At 41.8% G+C, this 16,417-nt stretch overlaps 1 protein-coding gene across 10 annotated transcripts; it reads right to left on the bottom strand.

Annotated features, from left to right (window-relative positions):
* Positions 1–1,372: 1,372 nt before the first annotated feature.
* elavl3 (ELAV like neuron-specific RNA binding protein 3) lies at positions 1,373–16,259 on the bottom strand. 10 transcript variants are annotated; one of them, XM_079564546.1, is made up of 7 exons: positions 16,139–16,259; positions 8,583–8,802; positions 8,020–8,123; positions 5,979–6,131; positions 5,660–5,892; positions 5,057–5,095; positions 1,373–4,431 (listed from the first exon to the last, which is right to left on the bottom strand). In XM_079564546.1, the coding sequence occupies exons 2-7, from the start codon at positions 8,785–8,787 to the stop codon at positions 4,083–4,085; spliced, it is 1,083 nt and encodes a 360-aa protein (XP_079420672.1). In that variant the 5' UTR covers positions 8,788–8,802; positions 16,139–16,259; the 3' UTR covers positions 1,373–4,082. The 10 variants fall into 10 exon arrangements, with proteins under 10 accessions (XP_079420672.1, XP_079420667.1, XP_079420671.1 ...); XM_079564541.1 differs by lacking the exon at positions 16,139–16,259 and adding an exon at positions 13,888–14,345; XM_079564545.1 differs by lacking the exon at positions 16,139–16,259 and adding an exon at positions 13,888–14,343 and having other exon boundaries at positions 1,373–4,410.
* Between the last annotated feature and the right edge of the window lie 158 nt (positions 16,260–16,417).

Raw genomic sequence — 16,417 nt, 5'->3', positions numbered from 1 at the left:
AGGCAGTAAAGGCATAACATCTAGCACACAGCATGTATGTTTATACACTTCAATTAGTTAAATATAGCAGTGCATTCTTTGACTATGGAGAACGTTTCCAAATTGTACTTCTAAAGCTGTTTTTCTATTTGTCCCCCTTTTTAAGAAACAAAATGGTGTAACCACAATTTTGGCAAACTTAAAATCTTTTAAACTTGCAAATATAATGAAATAAACCATAAATATACACAAAACATACTTTGTACGAGGCAATAATAATAATAATCATAATAAATAGTTTTTAAGTTAACAATAAGTTAAAACTACAAGCTTAAAGTCGCCCAAATAATACAAGTTTGTTGGCGCTATTTTGAATTTTTTCAGTTTAAATTATTTTATGTTGCAACAAAAGCTACCACAGACTTTTACAAACACAATTAAACACAGTTTGATTGAAATAAAAAAATCTAACTAAGTCTAAAATCTGCATACACTGTAAAAACTGCAACTAATTCAATAAATGGAAGAAAAAGAATGAATTGTACCCAATTAAATGCAGCCAAAAAAAAAAAATAAAAAAAAAAAATAGTTTGACCATGTGTGTCCTCTATGGCAACATCAACAACACAAATACGCTAATTGAACAAGTGAGTATTGATATGTAAATGAAAGCAATCGGTTACAGGAGAGAAATTATATCTGTAATTGACATGGGCAAAGAGACTGATGATTTATCAACAGTATCCATTTCACGTTTTTTTTGTTTTTTTTTGTTTTGAGGATTGCTCCTATACATATAAGCCAAATATGCAGTTTCTTCTTTTGCATGGTCAGAGCACGAATTGGGGCCTAAGGGGAGTGATTATGCAAGTTTATCAATGAGCGCTGTCCTCAAATGCTCCTTTCACTTTTCTGCAAACCTTTTCAGTGTGACGTTTAATTTTCTTTTTTAAAAAATATATATCATTTGTTCTCAGTCAATATAAAAACAAAGCACATTGCACTTACTGTTCCATAGGAAAGTTTTTTTGTCTTTTTAAAATGATTATTGTTGTTGCTCAAGCGGTTGTGGTACTGTTTCCTGCCACGTTCCTTGGCTCTCTGCTCTGTACATATACATAGGGGGTTGTATACACTGTGTACGGCCAATTTCGGCTGTGGTCTTTCTCTGGTCTCAGTGAGTACTTGGGTTCCTGCCTCAAAACTATGGACGCTATAAGTTGGTTGTAAAGTGGATTAGCTCTGGAGACAGCAGCAACAATCATTGGGAGGGAAACAGTAATCCTATTCTCCGAAATGGTGCAATGTTGACTTGATTTCCAAAAATTGGTCACACAAGACAAGTAGATGATATTAATATAAGGGAAATATCTATATGTGCATATTTTCCCCCCCCCCAATATTTACTTTGATATGCGTTTTTGATAAGTTCTGGATAAAGTGTGTGCAAATAAGAGTGCGTACAGATGTATTTTAGCAGTGGCTGAAGGTTGTAATGCGAACTGATATGCGCAACTTAGATTTTCACAACAAATGATAACTTAAATTGTAGAGGGTCCTTATTTAAATATATAACATAGATTTGTACAGCGATTACAGGGAATTATATAGTTAGTCTTAATGTGTCCTTCTTTGTACTGCCCTGCAAAGCAATTCTTTGGCTATTTGGCTAATTTGTCATAAAGAATCATGCTTGATCGTCATTGTGAATGTGTGTCCCTTTCTGAATCTACATTTCGCTGTTTGTTTTCAAGCAGCGTAGAGTAGTTTTCAGTGTGACAATGAGCCAGTGTCACCACAGCTTTGTCTGGGATTCTCAAGTCAAAGAACTTCGCTTCACTGCACCGCTGTTGAAGCAGCACTGTACACAATTTCAAGACAGAGATACAGCGTACAGATGTGTGTCCGGTTATACAACTAGCTGTCAATTTTTAAATGGTTGAACAATTAAGTTTGTACGAGATACAACGTTCCTGCGCCCCCTACCTATATCCCCACCCTTACACCGCATGCTCGTTCCCCTTTGCTCTACAAAGATCAGAGGGTTTAAAATAAAGCCATGCGATGTCCCAATTTTTCCAAGCTTAAGATCTGTAAAAATTCAGCACAAGGTCTTGTTCCTTTGTATGTATAAAAATAGATTTATCTCTAATGTAATCCTTTCAAAGAGATCGTCCTCTTTGGCTAACACAGCGTCACTTAGAAAAGCAAAAATGTTTTGTATAGAGTTGACCTCATTTAATCGATGATGATGTGCAGATGTCTTGATTATGAAAGACACTAGCTCTCCCCATGGTAGATCTCACCACTGTCTGCTACAGACATTTCAGTGAGACAGGTTGGCCTTAATGCTTCATCAAGGGTGCCATAAATAATTTTCATGCAGTTGGGCTGGAGATATTTTAAGAAATGCTATTTTTGTGATAGTGTCTAATGGATCTGAAGCGAACAAATACAATCTTGTGTACTAAACACAGGAGTAAAAGATGTCAGGCGTGATGTCATCTTTTGAGAGTGCAGAGGGTTGAGAATTTTCTCTGAAGCGCTTTTGAGAAAAGAGATTTTAAGTAAATCTGAAGAGGATTTGGCAAAGCTGGAGGAACTGGTCATTTTCCCTTCAAAGGTTGAGTTGCTTTGGGCATTTTTGCGTCAGTTTTGATTGTTCAGTGAATCTGAACTGCAGTGCTCCAAATGTGCTCCAAGCTTTTGCTTGCAGCGCCTGTGTTTTTACCGAAACGTACAATTTTGACCTAATTTACACAACACTTTTTTGCGCCTTTAGAATAATGTTGGTGCCCTAGATGTGTTTTCCTCATCTGTAAACCTGCACAGACTATTACTGTATGATATGCACAAGTTTCCACTTTCAAATATGTGCTGCCATTTTTATTTCACACTGCTTTTCTCCTTAAGATAATGACACCAGATAATCATGTTAAAGGGATCTATCTCTATTTTGTGTGATATAAAGTTGTTTGTGGTATACATTAATGGTGCATGATAAATAATGCAAAGGGTGAAAATCTTCAGTATTTTCTTCTGATATGGATGTGCTATGGTGAAATGGTTTTCCCCTCGTCTTTCATAAGCCCTCGAGAGATTCACTAACGAACGCTGTCGCCATGGGAGCAGTGCCACTGCTCTAAGCTCAGACTGTCATGTGCATCTTGAATCTTTCCGTAGAACCTTTCCTTTCAGTGATAGAGTAAATATCTTAAGCTGTGGTTTGTGTGAGCTATTGAACTTGTTGGCGTGAGACTGTGAGGTGAACAGGATGGTTTTCCAACTACTCTTCTCTGTGACCAGTATTTTCATATTGGACCTAAATTGTAGGATCTGAGCTTACAGACTCACATAGGGTAGAGAAACTGCCTTATCACTAGGCATCACCTAATGCAGGTCAGGAAACAGTAGTCAAAGTTTCTAGAAAATGCTTACATACTCGGCTATTATAACCACCTTAAATATTGAATATATAGTTATATTTTAATAGACGTATATAAGAGAACACTGTTTTTAATTTCATTTTCTTTGATCTAAAAAAATCGCTGATTCAAAATGCCCAAGTGTAAAAAAGTGACTACATTCTCCCCGGCAACATAATGGGAGAGATTGTGGATAAGTGTTTGGGTAAATTGCACATATTCATTTAAAATTTTGATCATTTTCTTTTTTTTTTGTTCATCAGTAATCATCATTTGCCTGAATTCAATCAAAGCACTCAGTACACATTCTCTGTCACATTCAGTAGACTGTCTCCTAAATAGATAGCTCTTATTATCCCTACCTAACCAACCGGCTACGTACCCCCATCTAATTCAATCCAGGCAAATATACAGGGAAGGACTATCATGTCGTGTAAGAAGAAGAGAAAACAAAAACTCCACTGGTGTTTGTCAGGACTCTGACTTGTGTTTAGCTCGTGTATGGACGATCGTATGCATGAGTGCATCTGAATGTCTGTTCTGTGGTCATATTATGGATTTGTGTGAGAACGTGTCAGAGAGACTAAGTCCAGGCCCATATTTAGTGAAAACACAGGGAGCTCAAAGTGCCCTCCCCACAGGTTGCAGGGGCAGTGGCCCCGCTCTTCCTCTCTCTTTTCAAGCCTTGTGCTGCTTGCTGGTCTTGAAGGACACCTGCAGCACCCGGTCTCCCAGGCGGTACCCATTAAGGCTAGCGATGGCCATGGCAGCTTCGTCATAGTTGGTCATGGTGACGAAGCCGAAGCCCTTACATTTGTTGGTGGTAAAGTCGCGGATCACCTTGACGTTGGTTACGGCGCCAAACGGTCCGAAGAGCTGCCACAGGACGCTTTCGTCTGCCTCGGGGGATAGGTTGTAGACAAAAATGCACCATCCCGCTCCAGTGGGCCCTGTGAGGTTGACTCCCGCCAGGCTGGTCATGCTGTCGATGGTGATGGGTGAGAATCTGGGGAAGAGAGCGGGAGAACTACCATGGGTGTCATTCTGAAGTTCAACTCGACATTCAACGCTATAGGCTCGTAAAAATGTTTCTTAGTCGGGTATGGTCTCCATCCCCTCACTGTGGCTGCGAAACTACCTGCTCTTGTACAAAATGACAAGCACCCACAAAATCTGCACATTCAGCTGACCATAGCCTGTGTGTAAAAAAAACGAAATTAAAGACATGAATCACAATGTCCAACTGAAACCACAGGAACAAAACACAGAAACCTATAGAAAGGGATGAAAGGCAAATCAGAATCCAAATTAAAAACACAGGAGACGCAAACGCAATCTGGTATGTCCATGCTGGTGAAAAAGGAGACATTAAAGCAACTGAAACGGACAATATTAGTTCAAGAAAGAAATACACAAAATACCTCTATCAATTAAAAGAAAAGACAATAAATTAAACAAAGCCATGCCAGAATACCCTGCTTTGTTGGACGTTAACATACAATGTTTTGTGGCTTGGCTTACATCTATAATGGATACATGAATGGTGATCTATGGACAAAAAATCTTGTAGCAGGCGTATTCCAGAAACTTTGTTTTGATTTTTTTTTTTCTTTCGGCATGGATGCTTTTGAAAGGACACCTTTGGCATTTACCTCTTGACTCCGTAGCTGCCGTTTAGTAAATTGTCGAGTCTGCAACGCAAGAGGGAGAATGAAGGGGATGTAAAGGTTAGTTATGAGATCTAATACAAGGAAAAAGGGCCTTTTGGAGTTCAAATGTGGCTTCTTCACCAGTTGGCCTCTAGGGGGCATCCTTCACTGCATTGCAAGCCCCAAATCATTCAACCACAAAGCGTGCCATGTCAGATCGTTCTGAGTACTGTCCATTTCACCAAGAGCATTCAGCATTTAGCCTTTTAAGGTTGCACGCTAAATTCAGCTTAATAAAAAACATTCAAAGATAACCAAATTTACAACAGTAGTGATATTCAGTCTTTTTGCCGTTGCAATGCCTTTCCTGCCACATGTCATTTTTGGAAGCATTTCGTAAGAAGACCATGAAAAACATGATGGAGGACAGACAATGCCATATGGCCATAAGGGCTTCCACAAACATTGGAAATTGACTTTAGCTCCACTTTAGACGTTGACACAGCGAGATGACCTGGAAGCTTGTTTGAAAGGGATGCCTTTATAGACAGCCTGTGTGTTGTTAGTGGTGAGTCATAGCTGTGATGCAGAGTATAGGTTCAGTACCTGAACCGCTGAGTTTGGTGATGCAGGGGCCCCGTGTAGCGTCTGGCAGCTGTCTGATACAGTTGAGTCAGTAAGGCTTGGCCCGTCTTCTGGCTCGGATTGTTGGCGAATTTGACAGTGATGGGCTCGGCAGCTCCCAAAGGCTTCTGTCCATTCAAACCTTTGATGGCCTCCTCGGCTTCGTTCCGTTTGTCAAACCGGATGAATCCCACTCCTCGAGATATGCCTTCGTCAACAAGAGCACAGTAATGTCAATATCCTATGTCAGTACCCTGCTCCTAAACCTTCCAGCCGTGTAGCCAAAGAAAGTGGAGGTACCTGTGACTTGGTCCACTAAGATCCGAGACGTGATGATGCGGCCATACTGAGAAAACAGTTGCTCCATGTCTTTCTGGCTCATGGTTTTGGGTAGCCCACTCACATATAGGTTGGCATCACGAATCGAGGCTGAGCTGGGGCGGGCGTATGATACCTACAGTGCACAGAATAATTGTATAATAGTTAATGGGTGCACACTTTTTGTCTCACAATCACATACTGTAGTAACACTGTTAAACATTGTAAATGGTTGCACACAAGGGAAACACTTAAGTGTGAAGAATCCAGTCATCTTAATCCTAATTATTGGCCTTTGTGCAGGCCAATGCCTCTGTGCTATCTGAGGACTTAATCAGAGCCTTGAAGCTCACTCAGAATGACATAGTGCGGTGACACATAGTGATGTCTGCAGCCATTACTGGAGCTGATACCAAACATCGTCAAAAAACGTCTTTGTTTTTCCCTCTAAAACATTAGTCTTAGCTTGTGTTTTTATCTGAATCCACCAGTGGCTTAATTAATACCATGGCTTTTGATTTGCCAGTGATGTTTATGTCCCTAATGGCTCCTTGCCTGTTTGTCTGCTTTCACTTCATTTTCACTTTTCATCATCTCACCCGAATGTAAAGTCACACTTTCGGTCTTGTGTGAGAGGAAGCGTGTAAACTCATGTATGATGTATAGCTCAGCTTGGCCCATTGTTAGGAGTGCTGTGCTTGTACGTGATGGAGAAACAGAGTGAGTGTTGTCTGAGATAGGCTGCACTGCCTTTTTCCTTTGTCTGTATCCTCCAGGGAGAAAACGGCTCCATTGGCAAACAGCAAACAATGCAAGCACATCATAAGACCTAAGGATCCTTGACAACTCGTAAACACATTTTTCCTACAAACACATTATTTTGGGGCCTACATGTTGGGCTGAATACATGAGTTGTTATTTGATGCATCCATCGATATAACCAGCATCTATTGTGCCTGGACCAGCCTGCAATGAGGAGGGTTGTGCGGTACAGTGATTAGAGTTTGCTGGACGAGTCAGGGGGGAGTTGCTGTATTCGGGGAGGCTGCCCTATAATTAACCCTCTCCCTGTCGCTCCCACAGTACAGATGGTGCCTGGAGCCCATATGGCCCCTAATCCTGTCATTGGCATTCTACTCCCTGTGCTACCCCCTACCAATCTACAGCGGTCCACTCCCAAACCAGCTTCACTTTCTCTTTTGAAGTACATTGTTCTAAGATAGCCTAAAGCCTACTTTCTTTTTTCAGGTAGTTGATTGAAACTCAAAAACATCATCAACTTTTTTTTTACTTACAAAATTCTGCTAATTACTATAATACAGTATGAATGGTTTCTATTGTCCACATAATGGTGTTTCTTATAAATGTCTTGCGTGGCTCTGATACGCTAATCTTTCTAGATACATAGCAATGTGTCTGCATTGTTAAGAATACTAATAAACACACCCAGCTCATTATGTAGACAGCCCAATTTGCCTTGACCAATAATTCACATGTTATAGTTACACTTCCATTACTTGAACAGCTGTTCGGCCAAATCACCTGCTCTGCCGCTCACAGATTTGATTTTTGGACCCTGCACTTTGTCTCAATCTTGCTCTTCTTTGATCAGCATAAGGGATGGGTGGGTGAACGGGAAAGGGAAGTACTGTTTTATAATGTGCTCCTCGTTTTCCCTCATCTGATTTCGGGACAAAGGAAGCCCCTAATTAGCCAGGATTGTCGGCAGATGGGGTAACCTGGACTGACCCTCGTGCACCACAGCCAGGCACCCTAATTACATTTCCATCACAATAACCTCTGCGTGCCGTCCGCCCCTTGCTTTCTGACCTCCTCTCTTTTCTCTTTTCGCCCTTTCTCTCAGCTCCTTTGTTGTGGGGGCGCTGCACCCGTTGGCCCGCTCTGAACGCCCCTCCCTCTGTCACGTCTGCTGCCATATCTCCGAGCCGCAGACGCCAGTTTCCTCTTTTTTTGTTATCACCATGACACCAAACATCAAGTAACATATAGTAAATCCGTCCTACCTTGATTGTTTTTGTTTGCAGCTTGAGACCGTTGAGTGTGTTGATAGCTTTGTCAGCGTCATTGGGATCAACGTAATTTACAAATCCGTATCCCAAACTCTGACCTGGACACATAGGCAAATGTAAGTACTTTTAGTAACAGTAGGGCTGCAAAATTTTTGGCCCAAATATAAGATTAGTCATTTTACATCAACATCTTAAAATCATGATTCAGTGTGTTTGAGCAGGAGCATTAATATTTGAAAGAACGCTCAAATATGAACAAACCTATTTAGCTAGACTAACACAGGAATCACATATATATCGAAGCATTTGTTGATGTCTAAACTACGGGATTAGCAAGTTTTAGACCCTATGGTTAACTGACAACACAATATTGTAACACGATGTTGCCTGAATAACTGCAGTCTTTGCGATTGGCAAATTGTTAGCCTGGCCAGCTGCTTTCTCTTTTTGTTCTCCAGTTTAGTCTAGAGGCCAGGCTTGCTAATTGTGCTTTGATTGTGATTGATTGTGCAGCCCCATATAGCAAATTACAAAATGATACATTCCTTGATATTTACCTGTGATTTTGTCTCGGACTAACTTGCAGGACTCGATCTCTCCGATGCTACCGAACAAACTTTTGAACTCTTCCTGGGTCATGTTCTGAGGCAGATAGTTGACGATCAGGTTGGTTTTGCTGTCATCCGTCTGGCCATTGGTGCTAATGACAGGACCGTTTGGCAGACTTGTTCCGCTTGGGCCATTGGATACCTGGGTTTCCATGGTGCTGATTATCTGCTGAGAAAGAGAGGCATTTTAGATTTTTAATTCAAGCAAATCATCAACCTGGTCACCACAGCCATAGGGTATCGATATTGCGTAAATGGCTACAAGCTATGAATTATTCTCCCCCCTCCACCCCTATTTTTTTCGCCAACCCCATCTTTCCACCTCTTGCACTGCCTGTGGTCCTGCAGATGTCACATTGGCCGTCCCCCATCCCCCACACTCTCTTCCAGGGTCAAACGCCATTACATCATTAGACAGCGATGGATAATGGTAATAAGTGCTCATGCAAGGCCACGCCAGAGACTCGAGAGTGCTAGAGTGGCAAAGGTCTACATGACAGACACAAAGAGTGATGTTTTTTTGTTTTGTTTTTTTTACAGGGTTTGACAACAAAACTAGCATCGCTTATAACAAATATAATAGCTGAAATTCTGGTGACGATGTGAGATTTCATTGATTGAGTATGTCATGTTGCTTCCTTTGAGCTACACAAGATGTTTAAGAAGCATCTGTGTGGTCTGCCCTACATTCGCTTACTCTTTGCACAGTATTCATTTGGAAATCAGCAAACTATAGTAATTTTGCATAATGTAATCAAGGCCTATTCTTTTACATTGTAGATAATTACAAGACACTGGTTCAACGCCTTTGTACATGCTAAAAGAACATTCACTCGCCTATTCCTCTATTACCCAACTGATTCGTTATCATTTCTAAGCCTTGTTTTATAACCTCACTTCCATTATTTTGTGTTATTTTTAAATCCAGGTGTCATTTAGCGCGGAGCCTGGGAACACGCGCGTCTAACCTGCCTTCTACCCTCATCTGTGTAACCCGCCGTCCTCCTTTGAGTTTCACCTCCACTCAGGTTGCCCAGGTAACGATCCCTCATAGGCTTGCATTGTTTCTCAAAGCTTGCTTTTGTCCTTTTACTTTTTGTTCATGGCGTTGCATTAAGGGGCAAAAAGCAGGTCCGATATTTTTCCTCTGTGAATTGATATTATATGGCACTAGAGAAGCGAGAAGGAGCTGCTTAGTCATATTGATCATGACAATTTGACAGTTTTCACAGGGTTGAGAAAGCCTAAAAATAAAATAATTCAAATGAATAAGACGGTGCCGTCAAGAATAGCGTTTTTACACATAATACAAAGTACATAAAAACCCAGGAAATCATGGCATTACGCTGTGTGTGTCTGACGATTTGATAGGTCACACAGAACGTGTCCTAAATATGACAGAGGGGGGAAAAGTCATATTAGGGCAAATTTGTCTCGCCAACTGAAATAACCCTCAGCGTGGCAGAACACACATCCCCAGTGAACAGTGTTATAGAGTTATATAATTCACAGACCACTGAGTATAGGCCAGGAGCCGAGAATGGCTGACACAAGCAGTAACTGGGCTTTTGGAGACATAGAGAGAACAGCCTAAAAAACCTAAAAAAGGATTATGAAGTGAAGTTTGTTTACGTTATGAAGCCAACAACTATTTATTCCAAGTTTGAGCTGTAACCCTAGTCTGATGCCTGAAGCAAACAAGCAACATCAGCAGCAAAGTGCAAGTCTGAGCGCCTTTGAAAGACCTTTGTTCCAGCTGATATAATTGCACACTGTTAATGATACCCACATTTGCACTGATAGAAATATGAATTAATGTCTTTGTGAGCAGCTGCAAAAGCATAATTTTCTGAGAAGGTATCTGTCTATCTATCTAAAGACAAAAATGATCACTCGAGGGGCAGCCTGTCATGCAACTATGACATGCTTTATACACTCTCATGCTTCTTTTTTTGTCCATACCAATACCTTGGTTAGCCAACGCCTTTGAAAACATCGATAACACGTTAAAAACATAAACAATTCAAAGTGTTGGCTTGGTACATTTCACTTTTTTTTCTATTTTGGGGTCTGATGAGATCTCCCTTAATATTTTATGTTGTGCATCAGCAGCATCGCCTACACATGGTTCCAGACTTGCACGCACCAGCCCTTCCTCCTCTTCTGCCAAATGCGTGAACCCAGACTTGCACGCAAACAAGAGGCCTGCCTCCGCTGCCGAGTGCACACATGCCACCTACATTGTACACTATGAAATTACAAAACATAGAAACATACCATAAATGAAAATGTGCTTGCAATCTCTGTTTTTCTGATGCCAGCAAACAGCCTCTCAAATTAACTTCTGCTCCAAATACAGTAATGCACTAGAGGCTATATTGTGGAGAAATGTGAGTAATGACGAGATACTACTGTAGCTTTTTAGCTAATACATACAAATCAGTTTTTAAAAAATCCACAATACAACAAATGACACCGGTATTGATGATAATGTTTTCTATAACATAGATTCTTGACTATAGTCTACATTATAATCCCATATTTAAATATGTTTTTTTTTCCTTTGGAAGGCTTGAATCAAAAGTAAATGCTCTGCTGGAGTGTAAATGAGCCTTCTAAATAACACAGATTACGGGATTATCGCGAACAAAGGGCATTAGCCACACTCTCTGCAGCTTAAGGGATCATGGTGGCAGCTGTAAAACAACAAGGCGACAGGAGTCACAGCTCGTGTCAGCCATGCACCCGGGCCGTCTCTGTTCTCCGCTCCGTGGACTAAAAATAAAAGATTTTTCTTAAAGATTTGAGCAGCGTGAATGTGCTCCGCGTTGATAAGATGGGAGCAGACAACGTCAAAGGCTTGGGGAGACAAATCTGTCTTGCAAGTCCTTGTGCACGGGGCGCTATCCAGCGTGCTGAAAAAGGGAGTGGCTTTCGGTTACTTGCATTTGAGGCTCTTATAACCATTCGATTTCTTTTTTTAATCTAAGAAACACTGTACGGCTGTATGCTTAAGTTAAAGCCTATCACCTGCTCTTAAAATACAAACTTATAGTTATTTCCGTCTAAACCACGTTCTCTCATTCACTCGTCATTTAAAGGCAGGGCTTGTGTAGGCATTCATGAAGCGCAGCGCCTTTTTGCTGAATAAATGTATTGAAACGAGCAAACAAAAGAGCCACCCGTTCCTCCTCGTCTCCCTCGCTCGGGCTACGGCAGCACTATGAATATTAATGTAAACAGTGGCGCTTTGTGTCGTGGCCAGGGGCTGCAGGACTCTTTGGGAACAATGAGCGTTACAGTTGCCAGATCCAAGTCAAGTCCGGACTAAAATCTACAATCCTATAAGTACTAGACCTACTTTATTTACTGCTGTTTAGTCAAAAAAAAGAGGGATTCACGAGTTACCAGTTAAACTAATAAGTATATTTGTTCAATGAATAGTTGTAGAAACATTGGTTTATGCAATGACAACGGCTCAAGACATTGTGTGTACACTGCCAGATAGGCACTCCTCCTGTATTCAGCATTTCTATTTGTAATGCGTAATTATACGAGGCTACGGGCAACATGGGGAAATCACTGCTTACATAATTGCAATTAACATATCCCAGTTTATAAATTGAAAGGTAATTGGGTTAACTGCAAAATTATTATTTTTTTCCCTTGTGCATTTGAAATGTTTTTTTTTTTCTTTTTATGTCAATATGTATTCAGTTTAATCGATGTCTAACACTTTCGTTTACTGTTTAGGTCGGCTGGTACGACTGGCTGTCCTTGTCCTTGAATTGTGTAAGTGGAAGGTTATCTGACTCAACGTTTTATTTGCTAAGGCACTGCGGAACGAGCATGAAGCACTGCGGACCATGTGGCAGGAGAGCTACTCCACTGTCGGCCTGACACCACCGGGGCCTGCGTGGACAATAGGTATGGAGAACAAAGGGAGAGAGGAAGCACCACTGGAGGCACGTCAAGTGCGTTTGGACAGTCTCACACAAGGCCTGGCCCTTTAAGTTTCTCTCAGACAAAAATAAACATGCTAACGCTAGCTTCCACGTCCATTACATGCAATACAATACTCTAAATATTTTCTATTAATATCTGGACACATTTGATCCTCCAAATAAAAGTGTTACCATTTATCATACAAGCAATCACGTTGTTTTACTTGGTTGAGCTGCTTTTAAACACAGATGTAGCCTCGTGTAACAGCTCAGCCTATCCGCATTCATGCTAATTACGCTGTTGTCTCTGCTACAAATGTACGTAAATGTGCCTTCATGGGATCTGCGTGCTTAGAAAGACCACGCTGTCAACCTTGTACGATGTCAGGTGGTAAATCGGTGTGTACCGGTTGGGGCTCAAAGGCCCTCGCTTGGTTGTTCAGTCCAGCAGAGACACGCCCTGTCCGGCCATCGGCACACAGCAAAGCTAATTTATCACTGCTCCGATCTCCCTCGGTCCAGCGGGCCTGGTGCGTGCATGTGTATCTTGCACCTCATATTTGCGGAAAACGCGCTTATACGTGGACGTGCGTGATGCGTCCTTATACTATCGCGGCCTCGGAGGTTTCCAGATCATTTACTCGGTTGCATGATCGCAACGAGAATCCCGAAGAATTTGGACTTTGTCTAATTCAAGGCGAACCAATGGATGCGTAATTTCTCCCCCCCTCCCCCTCCTCCCAGAGTGACTCGACCCTTTTTCCTTTGCCTTGTTGGACGGGCCCTCAGCCTCCGAGGCATCATGTTTTGTCTCATTGAGCCGTCTTCAGCATCCTTAGCTGCGCCAAGCGGTGAAAGCCAGCTTCCCCCACTGCGCATCGCATCGCGTCTCTCTTGTATTCATGCTGTAGCCCCGTGGAATTTCAGAAACATTTCTCCTTTTACTCTACACTTTCATTCAGAGATGCGACTATATGCTTCCTGGTTGTAAACCGAATACTGTGATGAAAAATAGCAGGTTCACGACTTGCACATGGCAGACAATGACTGCAGTCTTAGAGCAGTCCAGCATAGCGCATCCTTCAGTGTAATATAGCCAATTACCAGTATTGATCTAATGTGATCACAGAAGCACTAGGCTGCATACTGCACAAAAGCTATTTATTCCCAACACCATGTGTGTTCAGGCATGTCAACAGTATTTGATCTCCAGTAATAATAAAATGGCACGTGCACGTATGGCAATGGTCAACACTTTATGGAAGCTCCCATCTCCATCACAAACACAAGATAAATAGAGGAATACGTACAGTAACCATTCTTGACGTACAATGCAAGAAATCTAGGTCCTTCTCTGCGCTGATCTTGAGCTGAAGTCTCCAAGCTCTACGGCCTTTAAGATGCTCTGTGTTGTGTCAGGTCTCCAAATTAAAAGAAAAAAAAGAAAAAAAGGAAAAAAAAAATTAATCTTTGTCAGGGAATCTCAGCCCTTTGCGATTGTAGGTGTCCTCTATAGGATGAAAATGAGGAGAAAGGGGGTTTTCTGCCGGATGACGATGACGGAGAGTGTTTCTCTCCGAGTGGCGTGGGCGATGGTTCAGAAAAAAAGAGAAGAAGAAGCAGTGCTCCTCAGTGGCAGGGTGTGTCCAGGGGAGGGTGTTTGAGTTCGCCTGTTTTTTTGTGTGTAATTCCCTGCTTCACTCGCAGTCTCCTTCTGTGCCTCTGCTGCAATGTTCTTCTTTTATGCGTCCTCCTGGCTGGCAGAGCGCGCAGCTGATTGGCTAATTGTGCAGGGAGGGTACTACATGGCAGCCATTGCAATGCGCTCCTCTCCCATTATCCCCTTTAGGAGAGATAACCAAGAGCCCCCCCCCCTCCCTTCACTTGCCTCAGCATCCACCCTCCTTCTCCCTGCCCTTCCTTTCTTCCTGTCCCCCCCCCCACCCCTCCACCCCTTCACTCACATGCAGAGCACAGTGAATAGGCCTCCACCTGCACTTTCAGAACAGATGGGTGCAGCACAAGACAGTAGACTTATTTCTCTCACTCCTCACACTCACTTGTCCTCTAGCGAAGCCCGATTTCCCTTTTCTCTGTATGAAATCACAGCAAAACACATTCACACTTTTGTCCGTGTGAAGAAAAGAGCTGGACCCGACTGCCGTTCGTGGGTCTGCATTCTTAGCTGCAATCAACGTAATTGATTAAAACGGACTGTGCTCAAAATATGCTAGAATTATATGGGACTAGAAACAATGGACATAATAAGATGAATGAGGGCAGGGTTTCTGGACCAGGCAGATGGTTTGCCGTAGAGTCAGGTGCAGATATGAGAATAACTAATTAGATAGATTAATCCTTGTCTGTAAGTTGCAAGCTTTTTTTTTTTTTTTTAAAGTGCACTTATAGCATTGAGCAGACTTAGAGGGGACTTTCATCTTTTGCCAATTTCGCCGTGACCTGTCCGACGGTGATTTTTGACTGACTTGATGACGTCCCATGCGGTGTCCCCTTCCTGAACAGCTCTCCTCCTTTGCGTGGCCACCTCCTGCTGTTGCCTCCTGTGCGCAGAGTGTTCACTGAGACACGCTGTTTGGCCTCATCTATAATGCATCCTCTGCCCCGGGACATCATGTGTGACAAATGACCTATTTCTGTGCAGACCCCCATAGGGCCTTGACCTGGGGGGTGGGTGTGTACGTGTGGCGTAAATCACTGCATATTTATTAATTTGTGTCTAGAAGGTATTTTATTTCTATATGTTCAGCTGTGGTCAATAGTGTTGTAATAAAGCTATAATAAGTGAGTTGAGGTTTGTTCCTGTTTTTATGTTGGGATCTTATATTGAAAATGTATTAGTTTTTTAGTGTGAGTGAAAAGAGCATAACTATGATGAAGAGCAATGGGTGACAACTATCAATTTCAGTTTTTCATTAGTTTTTTAGTCAATGCCTTAATAAAGTTTTTAAGGTAGGATACTAAACATTTTTAGTGAATATTTCAGAAACATTACCTTTGTGCCCAGACATGAGGTAAACCTTTTCAGATTGATTGCAGTTTTATTGTTGATCTTAGCCTTCACACATAGTGAAACTTAAAGCCACACCGCGTAAAATTTTACCCAATAAACGCAATTGAAATACAAGCATTTATTTTGTGACAGATATTTTCGTCATTAAAAATGCCTCATAAATGTACAAACAAACATGTGTCTTTGCTGTGAGCGCCTCAGCTCTCCTAAGACATGACTTTATCTTTACTGTGAATGGGTACGTCTCCAGCTCGTCTCCGTGGAGCAGTGTAGTCCAAAATGTTACGCAGTGTGTCTTTAAGCTAAGAGTTCAGTTGTAATGCCTTTTTTTTTTTTTTTTTTTTTAAGCCAATCAGAACGCATCCCGCAAAAATACCTTTAATGTATGTTTGTGGTTATTAGATTATCGTATCAGACTGCTACGTAATAAAATAGAGATAATAAAAATTATAAATAAAAGTTTCTGAATCACTTTAACTGGCTCAATGCTATTTGTACAGTCGATTTTGTAGTGAAGAAGTGAAACTCACTGCAGGTAAAGTGACCAGTCTGGCTTGGTTTTCCCCGCTGACCTTGAAGAGTCCTTAGTTGTCTGTAGCTCCCAGGAACCAAGGTGTGGGAGGAATATGTTTGCATTATTGAGTTTGACCACTTGTTCTAATGGCAGAGTATTGATGCCTCTGGTCTCCGATAAGGACAGCCGAGGCACTGACTTCCTTATAGAGTGTGCTTCCGCTTGTTTCTCTCTCCTCCTCTATCTGCTGTATCTATCCTCCTGTCATTGTCCTGCAGTCCAGTTGCAGTCACAC

This window comes from Gobius niger, assembly GCF_951799975.1.
Source record: "Gobius niger genome assembly, chromosome: 10".
NCBI lineage: Eukaryota > Metazoa > Chordata > Actinopteri > Gobiiformes > Gobiidae > Gobius > Gobius niger.
The sequence above is the reverse complement of the archived record's forward strand: the minus strand, read 5'-3'. Positions and strand labels throughout refer to the sequence as shown.

What these genes read in the sequence shown, in the direction of transcription:
- elavl3 (XM_079564541.1), bottom strand. An exon ending in AGTCCGAGACAAAATCACAG is followed by an intron (nt 8,124 to 8,582) that starts GTAAATATCAAG and finishes CTATGTGTCCAG; the next exon opens with GTCAGAGTTTGGGATACGGA. An exon ending in TCTTAGTGGACCAAGTCACA is followed by an intron (nt 5,893 to 5,978) that starts GGTACCTCCACT and finishes TGTGCTCTTGTT; the next exon opens with GACGAAGGCATATCTCGAGG.